Below are 18981 nucleotides of genomic sequence, written 5' to 3'. Positions count from 1 at the left end.
TACTCCCAGGCAGGACTGCGGTTTGATGTGATATAAGCACACTTACTAGGACTTGACTAGTGCATAGGTGAAAGGGTGCATCATCCTTTCATTTAGAGTTGATTCTGAGTTATGGGAGCTCAATAATTGCCTTTTAAGAAATGTTTCACCCAATGTTCCCTCTTTGGTTGAGGCCTCAGCTGCACTGTAAAGGTCTCTTCCACTTTCCTGCAATCTGAAAACACTCTAGGGATGCCTCCAACTGCTCACTTAATGAAAAATAACAGAGATTGCTTCCTTGAAGTGTGGCTCTCACACTGAAGTTAACTTGAGAGTTTCCTGAGGTGAAGATCAGCTTGATCGGAACTTCTGCTTTTCCTTGGTGATTATTGTAGACTTGGCCCGAGTCTGCCCACAATACTTACGTTCAATAGACCTGCAAGAGGTTCGATTGAAATCTGTAGAACTATACACATGAGCAAGATACTACTCAGCATGAGCAAGGGTGTCAGAATTGGGCCCTTTGGGTGAGTGTCTGTGGAGAGCTTGGTTTGTCACAGTTCACTTTCCCTTTATGCTTGGTCTTGCTGTGAAGTTATAATGAAGAAAGATGGTGAGAGGTAAGGTTTGGCTCTGGGAGCCAGGTCTCCCCAGCAGCCTGGTAACATTTCTGGTTCTGCCGCAATCTCATGATGTGTTCTTTTAACACACACCCATCCTCAGTGAAGATGGCCAAATAAAACAAAAGGAGGCAGAGGGAATAATGACTGTTGCGTTGGGGATGTATGATGGTCTTGGCCAAGGTATGAGTCCTTCAGTGGCAAAGCTCTAAATCCATATTGGAAACTGCTGAGGATTAGTAACCAAATACATCGTGTACTTACCTTTGTGCACTCTCTCAGATCAAGCCAAGTGGTTCACAGAGCGGTTCCTCCTTGGTATGCCTGCCCATCCGGCAGGACAGGGCCTTTGACTCAGCTAATTGGGGGCAGGTAAAGCAGAGCTGGGAGTTCAGGCAAGGGGTTGGAAATGTCTCTGTCAGTTCCAGCAGGAGAAATGGGGGTGGCTGGGTAGGGAAGAGAAGGTGGAATTAGTTCCTTCCCTTGATTAAAAAATTGTCTCTTGCCACAGATGGCAGGACAAGGGACAGTGGGTGCAAACTACAGCATAGCAAGTTGAGTGTATGTCTACCCTACACAGCTTTTAGCAGCATTGTCCTATCGACACAGCCATGTTGCTAAGTCAGGCAGGGCAGTGTAAACACTGTTCCCTCAAAAATCTTCCATCCGCTTCCAGCAGCCTTTGCTTTGTGGGCAGGGGAGCAGGCCTGCCAACAAAGCACTGTGTACACTAGGCCAGGGCAAAGCTTTTGTTGTTCAGGGGTGGGGTTGGGGGTGGTTAAGCACCTGTGAATGGATAAAGGCTTTGTCAGTGTAATCAAAGCCTCAGATCAAACCATAGGCCAGGTCTAGACTAGACCGGGAAGGTCACTTTAAGGTACACAACTCCAACCATGTAAGTAATGTAGCTGGAGTTGACATACCTTATGCGGAGCATGGCGCCCTCTTCACAGTGGGAGGTCGATGCAGCAGCACGACTCTTCACTGCCCTCTTGGCCAAACGCAAAGTAAGACTTCTCTCCTGACATGTTTGTTCTTCTTCAAGTGCTTGCTCATGTCCATTCTGATTAGGTGTACGCGCGCCGCGTGCACAGATTCCGGAGCTTTTTTCCCTTAGCAGTATTCATAGGGCCAGCAGGGAGCCCCCTGGAGTGGCACCGGTACACCGGTGCATATATACTGCTGGCCCCTCCACCACCTCAGTTCCTTCTTACCGCCCGTGAAGGCAGCTGGAGCATGCTTTCAGGCTGTTAGCCTATCTTTTACCAGTTTTTTTACCCCAAGCCACATGCATCACCCAGGGAACAGGCTTTGCACTCCCTGCATGTTAGGAGGGCGTTGGCTTTTTACATAGACAGGACACAAGGGTTTCGTAAGTCACCTCAATTGTTTATTTCAGTGGCAGAAAGAACGAAAGGGTTGCCAGTCTCAGCGCAGCGTATATCCTCATGGATTACTTCCTGCATTTGGCTGTGCTACGAGGGTGCGGGTAGGTCACCAATGCGCATAACAGCCCATTCCACGAGAGCCCAGGCGACGTCGGCAGTGTTCCTACCTCATGTGCCAATCTTGGAAATCTGCAGGTTAGCGACATGGTCGTCGGTGCATACCTTTGCGGAGCATTATGCGATTACACAACTGGCCAGGGAGGATGCTGCTGTTGGGAGGGCAGTTCTGAGATCTGCAGAAGGATAATTAGGTAGTCACCTTCCGACCCCTCCTCCGAAGGGGGACATGGCTAGGGATTCACCTAATCAGAATGGACATGAGCAAGCACTCGAAGAAGAAAAGGTTACTTACCTCGTAACTAGTTTTTCAAGATGTGTTGCTCATGTCCATTTTGCATCCCACCCGCCTCCCCGTGTCGGAAGGAGCCGGCAAGAAGGAACTGACGGGCTGGAGGGGCCAGCAGGGGTATATATGCACCGGTGTACCGGCACCACTCCAGGGGGCTCCCTGCTGGCCCTATGGATACTGCTAAGGGAAAAAAGCTCCGGAATCCATGCACGCGGCGCGCGTACACCTAATCAGAATGGACATGAGCAACACATCTTGAAGAACTTCAGTTACGAGGTAAGTAACCTCTTCTTATCCCCCTTGGTCCTGATATCCTGAATAAACATCCCTATTCATTGAGTTGCCACAGCTCTTTCCTTGCACAAATACATCCCAGTCTAGACCTGTATGGCTGTATCAATGTAACTGTCTAGCGCCTGGTACACTAGCAGCAGCTCTGCCAAGTTCCTGGACTGGACAATGATCTTGTGAGCATCTTCTTTGATACATGGCCTGGCTTTGGTTCCCAGCCCCTGGGTCAGGCCACAGACATTGCTGAGAACCTCCCCTTGTCTGAGCACAACACACAGAACATTCTAGAGCAGGGAACACAAAGTCTGTGCCTGCCTTTACTGTTCGATGCCCTGGGTGTGTGTCTAAAGGCCGCTTCAGATGCGACAGACTCCCACCCCATGCCCCCTTCCGATAACTGTATTCAGCTGGCTCTCCTCCAGCCGCTGCAGCAAGAGGAGGCCTGACATGACAGAAGCCATTATCAGACAGCCATGGCCATCTCTAGCAAGCCGAGCAGCTATCTCCCCCTCCCCACACCCCCCTTCCCCCCACCAGCTTTTAAAAGAACAGGAGCAAGCTGGAACTAGATAGAGGCAGACACAGGATGTGACTGAAGACGACAGCGTGCCTTTCTCCTCCCTGCCCCACTGCGCTCTGGGCCCAGAGCTGGCAGACCCATGGAATACATCATGAGAGCCGGGCACTGCCTCAGTTGCCTTGGGGCTGCAGTGCTGAGGCTGTAGCAAGGGCCAGCAATTTTCAGGCAATTCTTGCCCCTCCAGGGACAGAAGGAGTTTTTTTCTGAGAAAAAGCGAGGCTTGGCTTTGATACTGGGGTGTCCTCTCACTTAGGGGAGTGCTGTGCCATTGCTGGCAGGCAGGAACTCCGAGAGGCCGCTTGCATCTCTGGCTGCTGCAGTCTTCTCAGTCTAAGGTGTGTCTCAGCCCTCGTTCCTGCCTCCGGCCTTGAACACAGAATGGCCCTCGTACACCCCAGTGCTCTGATCCCCATTATACAGATGGGGAAAGGAAGCCAGAGAGAGACTAAGCTGCAGATTTCCACCGACAGGACGGGATCAGATGTGCACCCTGACTGCAGTGCCAGCCAAGCACCTAGCACCAGGGAGTGCCCTTTTGCCGAAACAGCTTACTTTGTGTGTGGGAGGAAAGAGAACGCTGCTGGTGAAAGCGCATCACTTACCATCTCTTCGTTCTGCAGCCGTCCTTCACCAAGCACCCTGACTGGACCCCAGTGCTACTGCACTTCCAATGTACCCTGACTGGCAAAGCTCTCTTAGTGCAGACGTGGTCTGAGTATGTACGCAGGATTGGACTGTCTAACAACCCAACTCCCGGATTGCCATTCCTCTTTAGAGGGCTCTAACTGACCCAGTGAGCCATAGTGTTCTGGGCACGTAGGTAGATAACAGGATCTAATGTTTGCTGTTTGGAAATTCACAGCTTCTCTTTTCACATGGACTGTCAGTGGCTCCCGAAAGGGAGATGATCGAAAGCCAATTCTTACGCTTGGTTTGAACTTAGAACTGATTTCCCAAAGGACAAAGCGTGAGTTGCAGCCACAAGTAATGCCGGAGTCTGTTGCCCCGTGTTGGGGGCCACCCCTCACGTTGGGTTTTGCCGCCCTCCTGCGGGGCATAATCCCGCCCACTTGGGCCTACGCCCGAAGCGTGATGCGCCTTTTTTTCGGGGAAATATGGCCCACTGGCCTAGCCTCAAAAGTCCACTGCCTCTGCAGTAGGGGAAATACGGCCTCCCGGCCTAGTCCTCAATACGCAGGCCCTGAGGCCTAGTCCCAAAGTCCACTGCCCCTGCAGTAGGGGAAATACGGCCTCCCGGCCTAGTCCTCAATACGCAGGCCCTGAGGCCTGGTCCCAAAGTCCACTGCCCCTGCAGTAGGGGAAATACGGCCTCCGAGCCTAGTCCTCAATACGCAGGCCCTGAGGCCTAGTCCCAAAGTCCACTGCCCCTGCAGTAGGGGAAATACGGCCTCCCAGCCTAGTCCTCAATACGCTGGCCCTGAGGCCTGGTCCCAAAGTCCACTGCCCCTGCAGTAGGGGAAATACGGCCTCCCAGCCTAGTCCTCAATACGCTGGCCCTGAGGCCTGGTCCCAAAGTCCACTGCCCCTGCAGTAGGGGAAATACGGCCTCCCGGCCTAGTCCTCAATACGCAGGCCCTGAGGCCTGGTCCCAAAGTCCACTGCCCCTGCAGTAGGGGAAATACGACCTCCCGGCCTAGTCCTCAATACGCAGGCCCTGAGGCCTGGTCCCAAAGTCCACTGCCCCTGCAGTAGGGGAAATACGGCCTCCCGGCCTAGTCCTCAATACGCAGGCCCTGAGGCCTGGTCCCAAAGTCCACTGCCCCTGCGGTAGGGGAAATACGGCCTCCTGGCCTAGTCCTCAATACGCAGGCCCTGAGGCCTGGTCCCAAAGTCCTTTATCCCAGCCCCCACTCGCCGGGGTCTCGGGCAGCAGGGGTAGGGGGGCCCGGGCCCTCCCTCTCCATTGGCCCCGACCCGGTGGCTCCCACCACTGGCTCAGGGGGCTCCTCCCTGCAAGGCGCTGAGCCCTCGGGGCTTTTCCAGCTCCCTGCCCTGGGTCATTTCCTGCCCCTGCCCCCGGCCGTCGTGGTCTCACCGGTCGGCGTGGGTCGCGTGGCAGTCGTGGCACGTCCCCCGTCAGGGCTGGGGGGCGGCCGGTCCGGTGCCTGGGTCACGGCGAGGGCGGTCGGCTGGCGGCTCCGCCGTCGGGGCCGAGCTCGGCTTGGGACTGGCGGCGGTGGATCCAGCCGGCCTGGCGACCCCCTCTCTGCCCGTCCGGTCTGTGCCGCGGGCCGTGGGGCACTAGCCCCAGCTCTGGCTGCAGTCTCCCCGTTTGGAGCAGGCCGGCAGGCTTTTATACCTTGGTTCCCCCAGGAACATGCCCAGTAGGGCTGTGTGGGTGGAGCCCTCTCCGCCCCCGGCACCAGGTGGCTGCCCTGGGCTTCAGTGCGGGGTGGGGCTGCCCCATCACACCCCGGTATACCTGCATTTCCACACCCAGGGATGGGATTTGGAGATGCTGGCGCCATTTGCCTCCGTTGATGCATTGGCCTTTAAATGGCCCATGTAGTACTTAGGCTGGTCCGCACATGAATTGTTTGGGAACAGCTATTCTGGCATACCCCCATCCATGTCTGGATAGTTCTATTCCAGAATAAGAAGGTTTTGTTTCCTGTGTATCTTGGCCCACCTTCAAAGTAGATAAGTTGTTAGCGTAATCCACTGATGTTTCTTTGGTGCCTTCCATTCCCAAGCCAGAGTGACGTCATCCACCAATGAACTGCCCTTCTTCGGGGTGGAACATAGTTGGTGTTTTACTGCACATAGCAACAGTGTAGGAGTACAGCATGCAAAGAAGGTATAAGGGGAATTTAGAAGGGACAAATGTAACCACCTAACCTGAAGATTGAGTGGGATGCCTGGGGTTAGCATGGGGGTGACCGGGACAAGCAATTGACCGTTGGAATTGTCATTCTGCTAGGTCAAGTGTGTCTACTAGCTATCTGTAGTTGTTGCATTGGGTAGCAGATAAGATGAGTGCTTTGGGACTCTATTGCCATATAGGTTATCTCTCCTCTGCACTTGTTTTGCTGCCTTGTGGTATTTTATTTTAATTTTTGACAGGTTGAGAATGTGACACAGTCCCTGCTGTGGTCCCTGCATGCTGCAGCTACCTGGGCCTCTTTGATTGCTGATGGTTATGCTATCTCATTGCCCTCTGGTTCCTCCGAGACGTCCTTTGCCGTGATGGCTACCAAAATCGTGAAATTGGCAAGGCCTGTGTTGTGCTGAGCCCACTGCTCATGTGCTGTCCAGGATTGCCTCCTGGTTTCCTGGTTCTCTGCCTTCTTCCATGTTACTTTACACTTAGATTGTGTTTGGGCATCACCTAGCTCGTGGGTCCTGACCCACATGTAGGGCTCTGGGTTCTACCGTATGTGATGTAGTGGGGGGGGGGGGTTGTCTGCTTTTGTGATCATGTGCTGTTCTGTGTCTGTGCAGGGCCCGGTGGGGGTTGGGGATCTCCTGAGCCAAGACATGTAGACAATAGCCTGGCAGCTTCTCACTTGGCCGGGGGAAGGACTTTGAACAAAGGAAGGGGTGTGACTGCTTTGGGGAGTGAGTGACGGGTGGCTGGGAGAAGGGGCAGTTTGGGGGAGAAAGATGAGCAAGGCAGACTAAAGCCAGGAGAGGTAAGGCTGTCCACTCTCAGTGTACCCTGCTATCATCGCCTGTGTCCCGGAGAACCAATAAACCTCCTACTCTACTGGCTGACTGAGAGTCCCACCTGGCTGCGGATAGGGGTACAGAGTCGGGGGCTCCCCGATGCGTCATCACACCGTAGCACACTAATAAACAGTGATGTCATCCCTCGTTACCAAAGTGTTAGCCAAACATTCCGAGTCAGGTTGGCAATAGGTTGTTTGGATAGGAGAAGAAACAGGTGAGGGTCGAGTATTTCTTTGATGCAGTTTTGTTGATTGCCAAAGAACCGCATCCTGGTTTCCTGACCCCAGTGGGAAAAACACAGCTGGAGAAAACTCCTTTGTTCACTGTTCCAAGTCTTCTTCCAGGCAGACCTGAACCCAAAGAGCTTTTTCTCTTGACTTGCTTCTAGGGCCACATTATCAGCCTTCAGTTTCTGTCTGCGTGGCTTGAGCTTGCTTCTTCAGCTCATCCTCTCTCTTTCTCTTGCTCACACCCAAAATTTGAGTAAATCTTCCATCCGTATAATTCTAACTCATGAGTGAACTCACATTAAGGATGTTAAGTAGTGGTTAATTGACTAATCGAATAGTCGATGCATTTTTGCATCGACTATTCGATTAGACAGGGCGCCTTTGCCTTGGAAGTGACAGTGCTGCGTGGAGCCTGGGGTCAGCTGGGGACTCCCTCGCTGACCCTGGGCTCTAGGCGGCATTGCTGCTTTGAAATGCCTCAGGGAGCCCAACACCAGGCTCCCTGCAGCATTTCAAAGTGGCAGCGCCGCACAGAGCAGCTGAACTCGGGCTGCGTGCGACACTACCACTTTGAAGTACCCCCTTCTTCTCTCCCCTCCTCTTGCTGCCTCTATCTGATACAGGCAGCAAGTGGGGGGGGGGGGAAGAAGAGAAGCAACTCGTCAACTATCTAGTCAACTATTGTGTTGACTAGTCCTTCACATCCCTAACTCACATATGCCTTTGTTTCAGGCAAGGGACTGATGAAACGTCTCTTGCCGCTGTCTGGAATGAAGCTTAGACACACCTGACAGTTTAACCCAATCCCCAACATTAACAGCTCAGAATCATTGTCTCTCTGTTCCCATGAGCTCCGTCTCTTCCATATATTAAGATTGTAAGTGGTTTGGGGGTAGTGATAGTTTTTTCCTTTCTGTGCATTAATTATATTTTCCTTTATATGCATGAATTTTTCATTATATACGTTAATAGTGCTTAGAGGGATCTGAACCCTGATGGAGCTGTTCCAGGCTACAATAATGCAAAATGAATAATCCTCAGAAGTTCAGCTAATAAAGAAGAACTTACAATATGCCCTGCTTCCCAAGCCTTGCAGATGCCTAATGTAATCTCATAATAAATGGATCTGATGAGGAAAGAGAACATGGTCATTGGTGAAGAGGGAGGAAGGAATAGATGATTTGAGGACCATGGAGCAATAACATTAAAGATCAGCGTATGACGTCTCTTGTGAGTCTGAATACTCCTGTTTGAATGACACAGCATTCTACAAGGAATCCCACAAAATGAGACGTGCATTTCCTGGTACAGCAGAAAATCAATCCCTCGAAGTTTCACCAACTGAAAATAGAAATTGACCCCTAAGAGAGACATGCATTGAAATAGAGGCAGACTATGAGATAAAACCCAACAAAAGTGCACATTTCAGTGTTAGTAATAATAAAGAAAGCTCTCCTGGTCTGCAGTGATTTTATCTAGATTGCTTCCGTGCCCTTTGTTGATTACAGCCTACGTATCTGATTTATACACCGGCAAGAGTAGAATTCTGTGCTGTTACCAACTGGGGTTATAGCAGTCGATATATTTTACACTGTGGTTCGTATTTACAATTATTGCAGGCTGAGTGATGCGAAATATAGTGGCTGGTGAGTGATGTCTGTTACTACTGGTTTTATTAAAACTGTCTATTTTTGTATTAAAAGTCCCAGTTGTAAAATAACCTCCAGCGTGTAACCACAGTGCTGATGCTTGATTCTGCTTCCTGATAGGAGGAGGGCAGCGTCTGTCACCAGGTGGGGAAAAAGTTGTTAAACTAGAACCCAGGGCAGCTAAGTTGGTTGCCTTACTCAGCCGTATTGAAGCCATGGGGACAGCAGGATTTAGAATGGTGGTTGTGACTGTGTAGCAGTAATTCCTAGGACAAGCCCCTAAGAGAGCAGCGCAGATTGAAATTTGGAAAGGCAAGAGAATTGAGGTGCATTTCTTATCTCTAAAGTACTCTGCACCTTGAAGAGGCTGGAGATGTAGGGTACGTCTAAACTACATGGCTCCGTAAACGGAGCCATGTAGATTTGTTGTTTTGGCAAAGGCAAATGAAGCCGCGATTTAAATGATCGCGGCTTAATTTAAATTTACATGGCTGCCGCGCTGAGCCGACAAACAGCTGATCAGCTGTTTGTCGGCTCAGCGAGCTAGTCTGGATGCTCCCCTGCCGACATCAAAGCCCTTTGTCAGCAGCCCCGGTAAACCTCATCCCACGAGGAATAACGGGGCTGCCGACAAAGAGCTTTGATGTCGGCAGGGGAGCGTCCAGACTAGTGCGCTGAGCGGACAAACAGCTGATCAGCTGTTTGTCGGTTCAACGCGGCAGCCATGTAAATTTAAATGAAGCCGCGATCATTTAAATCGCGGCTTCATTTGCCTTTGCCTATGTGTCTAATCTACATGCCTCTAACAACAGAGGCATGTAGTCTAGACACAGCCGTAGATACCAGCAGCTGCTAGTTTTTTCCCTTCCTCACAAATTCCCCATGGGGAGGGGGTTTCTCCACCCAAGGAGCTGCTTTGTGTCCTGTCTGACGCTTGGAAGGTGGATCCCATTTGCAAGAACCCTTTCTGGCTCATACACAGGCAGCTTGTTGGATTCCAGCTCATTGGAGTTTGATCCTGACTTTGCTCTGTGCACGGTGCCCTTTAGGTCTGCACCCCACCTCCCCCTTGCTCTGTCAGTGTGCATCCGTGATGTGTACCACAGCCTTGCTCTGTGCTCATGTACCCCTGTGCTCATGTGCCCAAAGTCTGTGCTCCCTTCTCCGAGTCCGGCTGCATACTGAACCCACAGGTGCCTTCTGTGTTTCCCTTGCTCTGCTTCTTCTAAATGTTTTTATCCCTGTCACACCAGGCTTTTAACCATGCTAAGAAGTAGAAGGAGCTCACTCTCAGGCTACGTCTAGACTGCAAGCCTCTTTCGAAAGAGAGCGTCTAGACTACAACCAGTACGCGAAAAAGCAAGCCGCTTTTTCGAAAGAGAGCACCCAGGTAGTCTGGATGCTCTCTTTCGAAAAAGCGCAGTTTGCATTACCACCTTTTTTCGAAAGAGCACTTTCGAAAAAAGGCGTTATTTCTCATAAAACGAGGTTTTCCGCGGTCAAAAAAACTGCTGTGTTCTTTTGATTTCTTTCGAAAGAATGCGGCAGCAGTCTAGACGCAGGGGAAGTATTTTCGAAAAAAGGCCACTCTTTTAAAAAAAAAAAAAACCTGGAGTCTAGACTGCACCCTCAGATTTGGCATAGAAGCATGGCATTTTTGTAGGTCCTACTAAAAGAGTAGCTGTTGCATTTGCTTTATATTGTGTGTGCAGGGAAAACTCCAGTCGTTTGCAATCTGGAGGCTTTTGCTGTTTTATCATTCTGATCTGAAATTAGATCACAATCTGGACCCGGAAACGGGTCTTGCTTTCTTGCAGGCAGATTTCAGAGCCTGTGCTAACTCCAGCTTGCGTTTCTGATAGCTGATCTGCCCTTAATCACTCCTGCTCTCCCGAGAACAAAGCCCTAATTTAAAACAGATGAGAGATAATGTGAGAATTTCCGGAGTATAGAAAGCAAAGGCTTTCGTCAGATGAATAGAAAGCAGACAAGTTACGTGTTCCACATCCGTTCTTGTGCCGTGCGCTGCCTCTTTTCAGAGATGGTAGGGAAAAGATGGTGGAGAGATGCTATCTGGGCTACCCAGAGCATTGATGACCGTGTCATTTTAATAGTAAATCACTGCCTCATCTGTTTTTCTCCCCTTCCTGCCACCCAACTGAGAGAGACATTCAGGGGAGAGGGAGACAGCAGCACTGTGTGAAGTTGCCACACAGTTGAGGGTTCTCTGGACTCTCCCAATTTCTGGTAAAGAGGTGATTTAGTTTATCCTGTGCCAGCAGGGTGTGAGAGGTCACTGCACAGACCCGATCAGCTGGGTGGGCATGGAGCGTGGAATCCCGAATGCTAGTCATATTGCAAACCTGCTCTCTCTAGCCCTCTTCTTGCGGTGAGAAGTGTGTGTGTGTCTCCAGACTGGGGTGGGGAGGGGCGGGCGGATGGGACCTCTGACTATTGGAAAGTTAGTGCCTGGGTACTTGACCATCTGCTGAGATGAAACTGACGTGATTTTGCAGGGTAACAGACAGCACCAAAGATGTCGTGTTCTCTCTGCATGGGGGAGAGATGTGAACTGTGAGCTCCTGTCTACCCGTCTGGTTGCTGTGCAAGGTGAGCTGGTGCTTTGCTTCTATCAGCATTTTTAAACAAGGTGTTTGGTTTTTCTCAGCCGGGAAGGGGGGGCTGTAAACAAGAGCCATGCAGAGAGGATGAAAAGGTGCAGCTCTCCGCCACATCCCAGGCCATAACACTGCGTTTCCCAGCGCTCTGTTTCCTTTTGGACGGAAGGATCCACCCCGCAGGATGGCCAGCAACCCCCGAGCCACCTCCACGGTCAAGCCCCGCCTGGCACTGGCAGTGGAGGGACTGGGAGTATTTAGAGTGAGCCTGACCCAGAACCCAGTGACGCCAATGGCAAAGCTCCTCAGACTGGCTGCCTCTTGGCCTTCTACATGCCTTGTAAAATGGGGACTGTGGAATGGCCTGCTGCCAGCTAAATCCCAAAGGGCCAAGAGGAGCAGCCAATAATGGCGGGACCCTAAAAGTTAAATGCCAGAACCTATGAAATGCCATAACTGTGCCCTGCTGGTACCTGGTGAGATTGCTGGGAGCAGTATGGGAGAGCAACAACATGAGCTATAATAGGTACCTACGTGCAGGGAGACTGGAAGCATCTATCCCATAGTTCCCAACAGTATTGGTAGGAGCTTTGGGGTCCTGTGATGGGGTTCCCGCTCCTCTCGCAAGAGCCCCCTTGCCTGAGTGCATGTGCCTGCAGGCATACTCTGTCACTTCCTGCTCCAGAATAGAGCAATGCCCCAGAGCTCCCTCCTCTGGGGTGCCGCAGTCTCCAGTCCTCTTCCCCCCAGGGGCTAATGGGGACTTGAGAGGGACCCAGGCCTGCCCACTACTCTGGACCCCGGGCCAGGACCCCTGTAAATAGCAGCTGTCCATTGTGTCCGTTCATTCAAGTTCTACTGCTGCTCAAATTCCCTGGGTCACTTCCCCATGACCCTGCCCCGTCTTTTCCCTTTCCTCAGGGCTTGGCCAAGATAGAGTCCCAGCACCGGCACCAGCTCCCTCTTGTTCTCTCTGGCTCCTGGCAGCACCATCCTGTGCAGCGCTCCGCCAGCCAGCCACACCATCCACACTCCGGCAGCTCCAGCAGGAACTGCCTACGTCTGGCCCAGCAGCTCTCTCTTTATACGAGCTTCCTAGGCCTTGATTGGCTGCTTCTCACACAGCCACTCAAGGGAGCTTGGAGGACTTCTCTACTACTCTTTTCGGGGGCGGGGTATAGGTGAGCCTCAAAGCCTCCAGTAGGGGGCCACTGGCCTAGTCCTCTCTGTCACAGGCACCTTCCCAACCCACAGCACTGCACTGTGGGATTCAGGCGGGTGAAGGATACAGTTCTACATTTTCATAGCTTTTAAGCTGGATCATCTCCTCCGCTATGTCACTTCCCTATTCATTCATGATTCTATAGACCTCTATCGTATACCTCCTTAGTCATCTCTCTTGAAAGCTGAACAGTCCCAGTCGTATTAATCTATCCTCATATGGAAGCTATTCCATCCTCTAATCATGTTGATTTTCCTTCCCTGTACCTTTTCCAATGTTAATATTTTTTTTCGTGATGGTGTAACTGGAATTTCAGGCAACATTCAAGATGTGGGTGTACCACAAATTTACACAGAGATATTACGATAATAAGGCAGTAAATAGCTATCCCTTATCTAATGGTTCCTACCTTTCTGTTTGCTGTTTTGACTGCTCCCTCATATCGAGCAAATGTTGTCAGAGAACTATCCATGATGACAAGTATCAGAGGGGTAGCCATGTTAGTCTGAATTTGCATAAACAATGAGAAGTCCTGTGGCATCTGACGAAGTGGGTCTTTGCCCACGAAAGCTTATGCTCCAATAAATCTGTTAGTCTATAATGTGCCACAGGACTTCTCGTTGTTGATCCATGATGGCCATGTCTACACTTGTGGCTTCTTGCGTCAGAAATATGCAAATGAGGCTAAGCGTGGAATATCGCCAAGCCTCTTTTGCATACCTAATGAGCTGCCATTTTGCAGAAGAACCTCTTACGCCAGAAGGAGCTGTCTGCACTGCCCCTTCTTGCACAAGAAAACCCCTCTTGCGCAATGCCGTTACGCCAATTATTTTAAGGATTAACGGCATTGCGCAAGAGGGGTTTTCTTGCACAAGAAGGGGCAGTGTAGATGACTCCTTCTGGCGCAAGAGCCGCTTCTGTAAAAATGGCAGCTCATTAGGTATGCAAATGAGGCTCGGCAATATTCCATGCTTAGCCTCATTTGCATATTTCTGACTCAAGAAGCCGCGAGTGTAGACATGGTCAATGACTCCAAGATCTCTTTCTTGTAGCTAATTTACTCCCTATCATTTTGTATGCATATGTTGATATTGCAATTTCCAGTGGGGATTACTTTCATATATCAAAACTGAATTTCATCTGCCACTATGTGGCCCAGTCACTCAGTATTGTGAGATCCCTTTGGTACTGGCAAGGCCACATCTGGAGCATTGCATCCAATTCTGGGCACCTTCCCCCTCTACCCACTGCGATACAGGAAGGATGTGGAAGCATAGGAGAAAGTCCAGCAGAGGGCAACAAAAATGATTCGGGGGCTGGAGCACATGACCTACGAGGAGAAGCTGAGGGATTTGGGCTTATTTAGTCTGCAGAAGAGAAGAGTGAGGGGGGATTTGAGAGCAGCCTTCAACTACCTGAAGAGGGGCTCCAAAGAGGATGGAGAGAGGCTGTTCTCAGTGGTGACAGATGGCAGAACAAGGAGCAATGGTCTCAAGTTACAGTGGGAGAGGTCTAGGTTGAATATTAGGAAAAACTATTTCACTAGGAGGGTGGTGAAGCACTAGGATGGGTTGTGTTTCCCACTGATTGTTTGGCAAAGCTTCCTGCTTCTGAGCTTCTGATGTAGTTAATTTTTTTCCTGTTAGCTTTTGTCTTTTTTTCTAATTGCAAATTCTTCTTTGGACTCCTGTCTAATATTATGTTTACACTTGACTTATCAGAGTTTGTTATTTTCTATTTTCCTCAATAGGATTTGATTTCCAATTTTAAGATTCCTTTTTGCCTCTTCCTTTTTACACTGTTGTTAGCCATGGTGGCATGTTCTGGTTCTACTATTTTTTTAATTTCATGTGGTGGAGTCTCCATCCCTAGAAGTTTTTACGTCTCGGCTTGACAAAGCCCTGGCTGGGATGATTTAGTTGGGATTGGTCCTGCCTTGGGCATGGGGTTGGACTTGATGACCCTCTGAGGTCTCTTCCAGCTCTAAGATGCTATACATTTTAATTTGAGTCTCTGTTGTGATGTTTGTAACTAGTTTCCATGCAGCTTACAGGTATTGCATTCCTGTGAGTGTTCTTTTTAATTTCCAGTTAACTAACTTCCTCCTATTGACTTAGCACTTCAAGAACTATGTTGGTTTCTTTTGGTATTTTTCTCCCTATCAGGCTGTTAAATTTAATTAAATTGTGGTTGTTGTTACCTCGCGATTCAGCTATATTCACCTGTTGGACCAGAGCCTGTACACCACATAAGACTAAATCAAGAACTGCCTCTCACCATGTGGGTTTCAGGGCTAGCTGCCCAAAGAAACAGTGATTAGTGGTATTGGAAATTGTATCTTTGCATTCAATAGTCGAATCCCTCTATTATCATTGTGCTTTGTTTTTGTTGCCTCTCTGATGTCTTAGAGCATTTCATAATCACCGTCACCATTCTGGTCAGGTGATTGGTAGTATACTCCAAGAGCTATACTCTTATGAGTCAAACATTCAGTTTTAGCTTGCGAACAGGAACAGCTAACAGGAGAGTTTGGAGAGGGAGTTCTCCAGGTAAAAGAGGAGTAAAAACGGGACTCTTGTGGAGCTTCTGAAAGGTTTGAAATCTAGAAGCCTCTGTTAATTGGCTGAGCCTCAGTCAGGGGGAGGGGCTACCGGAGCTATATAAGCCTGAGAGTCAGCGACCAGGGAGCTTGCGACCAGGAACAGCTAACAGGAAAGTTTGGAGAGGGAGTTCTCCAGGTAAAAGAGGAGTAAAAATGGGACCCTTGTGGTAAGTGGCTGTCTGGAGTGTGTGTTTGTGTGTGGGGGAGTTATTTGCTGTGTGCTGAGCTTCTGTTTGGTTTGTTTGTTTGTTTGTTTGAAGGAGCTTCTAAAAGGTTTGAAATCTAGAAGCCTCTGTTAATTGGCTGAGCCTCAGTCAGGGGGAGGGGCTACCAGAGCTATATAAGCCTGTGACTCAGCGACCGGGGAGCTTGTGAACAGGAACAGCTAACAGGAGAGTTTGGAGAGGGAGTTTAGAGGGGGAGGTTAAAGGGCACTAGTGACTTCTGACCTTCTTTAAAACATAACTCTTAGAATAATCTATATTCCAGAATCCCAGTTTATACTTAAACTTATTCATTAGAAAAATGGAGACAGAAGCCCAGCAGCAGAGTGGGGGCTATCCTGTTTATTGCGTCGAGTGTAACATGTATGATTACCTGCTCTGTGGGCGGGTGGCGTATGTGTGCACCCATTGCAAGGAGCTCCTGACCCTCAGAGTCCGAGTTCGGGCTTTGGAGGCCAGGGTGGCTGAACTGGAGGAGCTAAGGGAGGTAGAGAGCTATGTTGATGAGACTTTCCGGGACACTGTAGTACTGTCCCACCTCCAGTCTGAGAGCCCCAGTGCTCTTAAGGAGGATGAAAGTCTCAAGGGAACAGAGCATTCAATGGGAGCAGAGGGAAACCATCCCGTAGTTGGGACCCTCCTCCCAGAGGATGTTGCGGTATCCTCTCTCACTGAGGATACCTCTGAGGGAGAGGGAATGCCAGTTAGGAAGAGGCAGGTGTTAGTAGTGGGTGATTCGATCGTTAGAAACATATATAGTTGGGTTTGTGATGACTGGGAGAACCGTATGGTCACTTGCCTGCCTGGTGCGAATGTTGCGGATCTCTCGAGGCATCTAGATAGACTTATGTGTAGTGCTGGGGAGGAGCCGGTGGTTGTGGTACATGTAGGCACCAATGACATAGGGAAGGGTAGGAGAGATGTCCTGGAGGCCAAATTTAGGCTGCTAGGAAAGAGACTGAAATCCAGGACCTCTATGGTGGCATTCTCGGAAATGCTTCCAGTTCCACGCGCAGAGCCAGGTAGGCAGGCGGAGCTTCGGAGTCTCAATGCGTGGATGAGACGATGGTGTAGGGAAGAGGGGTTTAGATTTATTAGGAACTGGGGACACTTCTGGGAGAGGGGGAGCCTATACAGGAAGGATAGGCTCCACCTAAACCAGGGTGGAACCAGACTGCTGGCACTAAACATTAAAAAGGCCATAGAGCAGTTTTTAAACTAAGAGATGGGGGAAAGCCGATTGGTGCGGAGATGCATGTAAATCGGAGGGAGACTTTTCTTAGAGGAGAATCCATTGATAGAAATTCTCTAAGCTGTAGTCAGAAAGAGAGGAGGGGAGAGGGCAAACCATGGGCCAGAGCAGACAAACAACCGCATACAAAGGAATCCAATGCATCAGGGAAGGGCAGACAAATAAGCAGTGGCAAATTTTTAAAGTGCTTGTACACAAATGCTTGGAGTCTGACTAATAAGATGGGTGAACTGGAGTACCTCGTATTAAATGAGGAGATTGACATAATAGGCATCACCGAAACCTGGTGGAATGAGGAAAATCTGTGGGACACAATCATACCAGGATATAAAATATATCGAAAGGATAGAGCAGGCCGGGTGGGTGGCGGAGTGGCACTGTATGTGAAAGAGAATGTAGAATCAAACGAAATAAAAATATTAAGTGAATCAACATGTTCCATAGAATCTCTATGGATAGTAATTCCATGCTCCAATAATAAGAAATTAGCAGTAGGGATATATTACCAACCACCTGACCAGGACAGCGATACTGACATTGAAATGCTGAGGGAGATTAGAGAGGCTACCAAAATAGAGAACTCTACAATAATGGGGGATTTTAATTACCCCCATATTGACTGGATCCATGTCACCTCAGGAAGAGAAGCGGAGATAAAATTTCTCAATGGCTTAAATGACTGCTTCTTGGAGCAGCTGGTGCAGGAACCCACAAGGGGAGAGGCAATTCTCGATTTAGTCCTGAGTGGAGTGCAGGATCAGGTCCAGGAAATAACCGTTACAGGACCGCTTGGGAATAGTGACCATAATATAATAACATTCAACATTCCTGTGGTGGGAAGAACACCTCAGCAGTCCAGCACCCTGGCATTTAATTTCAAAAAGGGGAATTACACAAAAATGAGGAGGTTAGTTAAACAGAAATTAAAAGGCACAGTGACTAGAGCCAAATCCCTGCAATCTGCATGGAAACTTTTTAAAGACACCATAATAGAGGCCCAACTTAAATGTATACCCCAAATTAAAAAATACATAGCAAGAGACCTAAAAAAGTGTCACCGTGGCTTAACCACCATATAAAAGAAGCAGTGAGGGACAAAAAGGTATCTTTTAAGAAGTGTGAGGTATCAGAGGGGTAGCCATGTTAGTCTGAATCTGCAAAAGCGACGAGGAGTCCTGTGGCACCTTATAGACTAACTGAAGTGCAGGAGCATAAGCTTTCGTGGGCAAAGACCCACTTCGTCAGATGCATGTATTGGAAATTTCCAGAGGCAGGTATAAATATGCAGGCCAGGATCAGGCTGGAGATGACGAGGTGGATCCAATCAAGGAGGATGAGGCCCACTTCTGATGAGGATCAGCTGCTAGAAGATGGCACTGGATGGGTGCTGTAGAAAACGCTGAGATGCGATGTGCTGCTCTTCCAACTTCTGCTCTACTTGTCTCCCCTTCCTTGTTTGTTGTTAACCCTCTGCCCTTCTCACTCTGGGCTGTCAAAGCAAGTCAGAATTATCCCCCCATTTTACATCCATGGGAGGTGACTTCCTTGAGGTTCCCCCGCAAGCCGGGAATAGAATTTAGATCCCCAGTTCAGATGGCCACTCCAGTGGGTGTCGGTGGCAGTGAGCTACCAATGCATGAAAAAAGGTAAATGTGGTCCCAGGATGTGTCTGGAGAGGGATTTCCAGTAGAAACAGGGAAATAATCATGCCATTGTAAGAGGCACAGGTGAGATCTCATCTGGAATACTGGCTGCAGTTCTGGCCACCCATGTTCAAGAAAGATGAATTCAAACTGGAACAGGTGCAGCTGAGGGCTGCCAGGTAGGTCAGGAGAGTGGAGAGCCCGTCTCATGAAAGGAAGCTACGAAGCTGGACTTTTCTAAACATGCACAAAGGGAATCTCATTGTTCACCAGAAATTCATCAGGGGCGTACACCAGCCAGGCACACGAGCTACTGAAGATGAACGCTGCTGGCCCAAGAACAAATGGGGCTAAAGGGACCCTGAGTAAACTGAGGCTGGAAATTAGAGGCAGGTTTCTAACCATCAGAGAAAGGAGGCTCTGGCACAGTTTCCCTCTAGGAACAGCGAGGGCAGCAGACCAGGCTGGTATTAAGTTGAAGCAGGCTGTATTTATGAAGGGGATTGTTTGAGGGGGTGGCCTGAGAGGGCAGGGGACTGGACTTGATGATCCTAGAGGCTCCTTTCAGTCCTATGTTCCTATAT

The 18981-nt window shown here is 49.6% G+C and overlaps 1 protein-coding gene across 28 annotated transcripts in view; it reads left to right on the top strand.

Annotated features, from left to right (window-relative positions):
• ST3GAL4 (ST3 beta-galactoside alpha-2,3-sialyltransferase 4) overlaps nucleotides 1-18981 on the top strand; it is a 153996-nt gene that overhangs the window by 108655 nt on the left and 26360 nt on the right. For 18 of the 28 annotated variants that reach the window (XM_006111248.5, XM_014572735.4, XM_089773332.1 and 15 more), the window contains one exon: nucleotides 11353-11446. The exons of the other annotated variants lie outside the window; for them this stretch is intronic. In XM_006111248.5, the coding sequence (XP_006111310.2) occupies nucleotides 11353-11446 (94 nt within the window). The remainder of the gene's footprint in view (nucleotides 1-11352; nucleotides 11447-18981) is intronic. 28 annotated transcript variants of the gene reach the window in all.

The sequence above is a fragment of the Pelodiscus sinensis genome, chromosome 25 (genome assembly GCF_052426305.1).
Source record: "Pelodiscus sinensis isolate ZL-2025 chromosome 25, ASM5242630v1, whole genome shotgun sequence".
Taxonomy (NCBI): Eukaryota; Metazoa; Chordata; order Testudines; family Trionychidae; genus Pelodiscus; species Pelodiscus sinensis.
The sequence above is the reverse complement of the archived record's forward strand: the minus strand, read 5'-3'. Positions and strand labels throughout refer to the sequence as shown.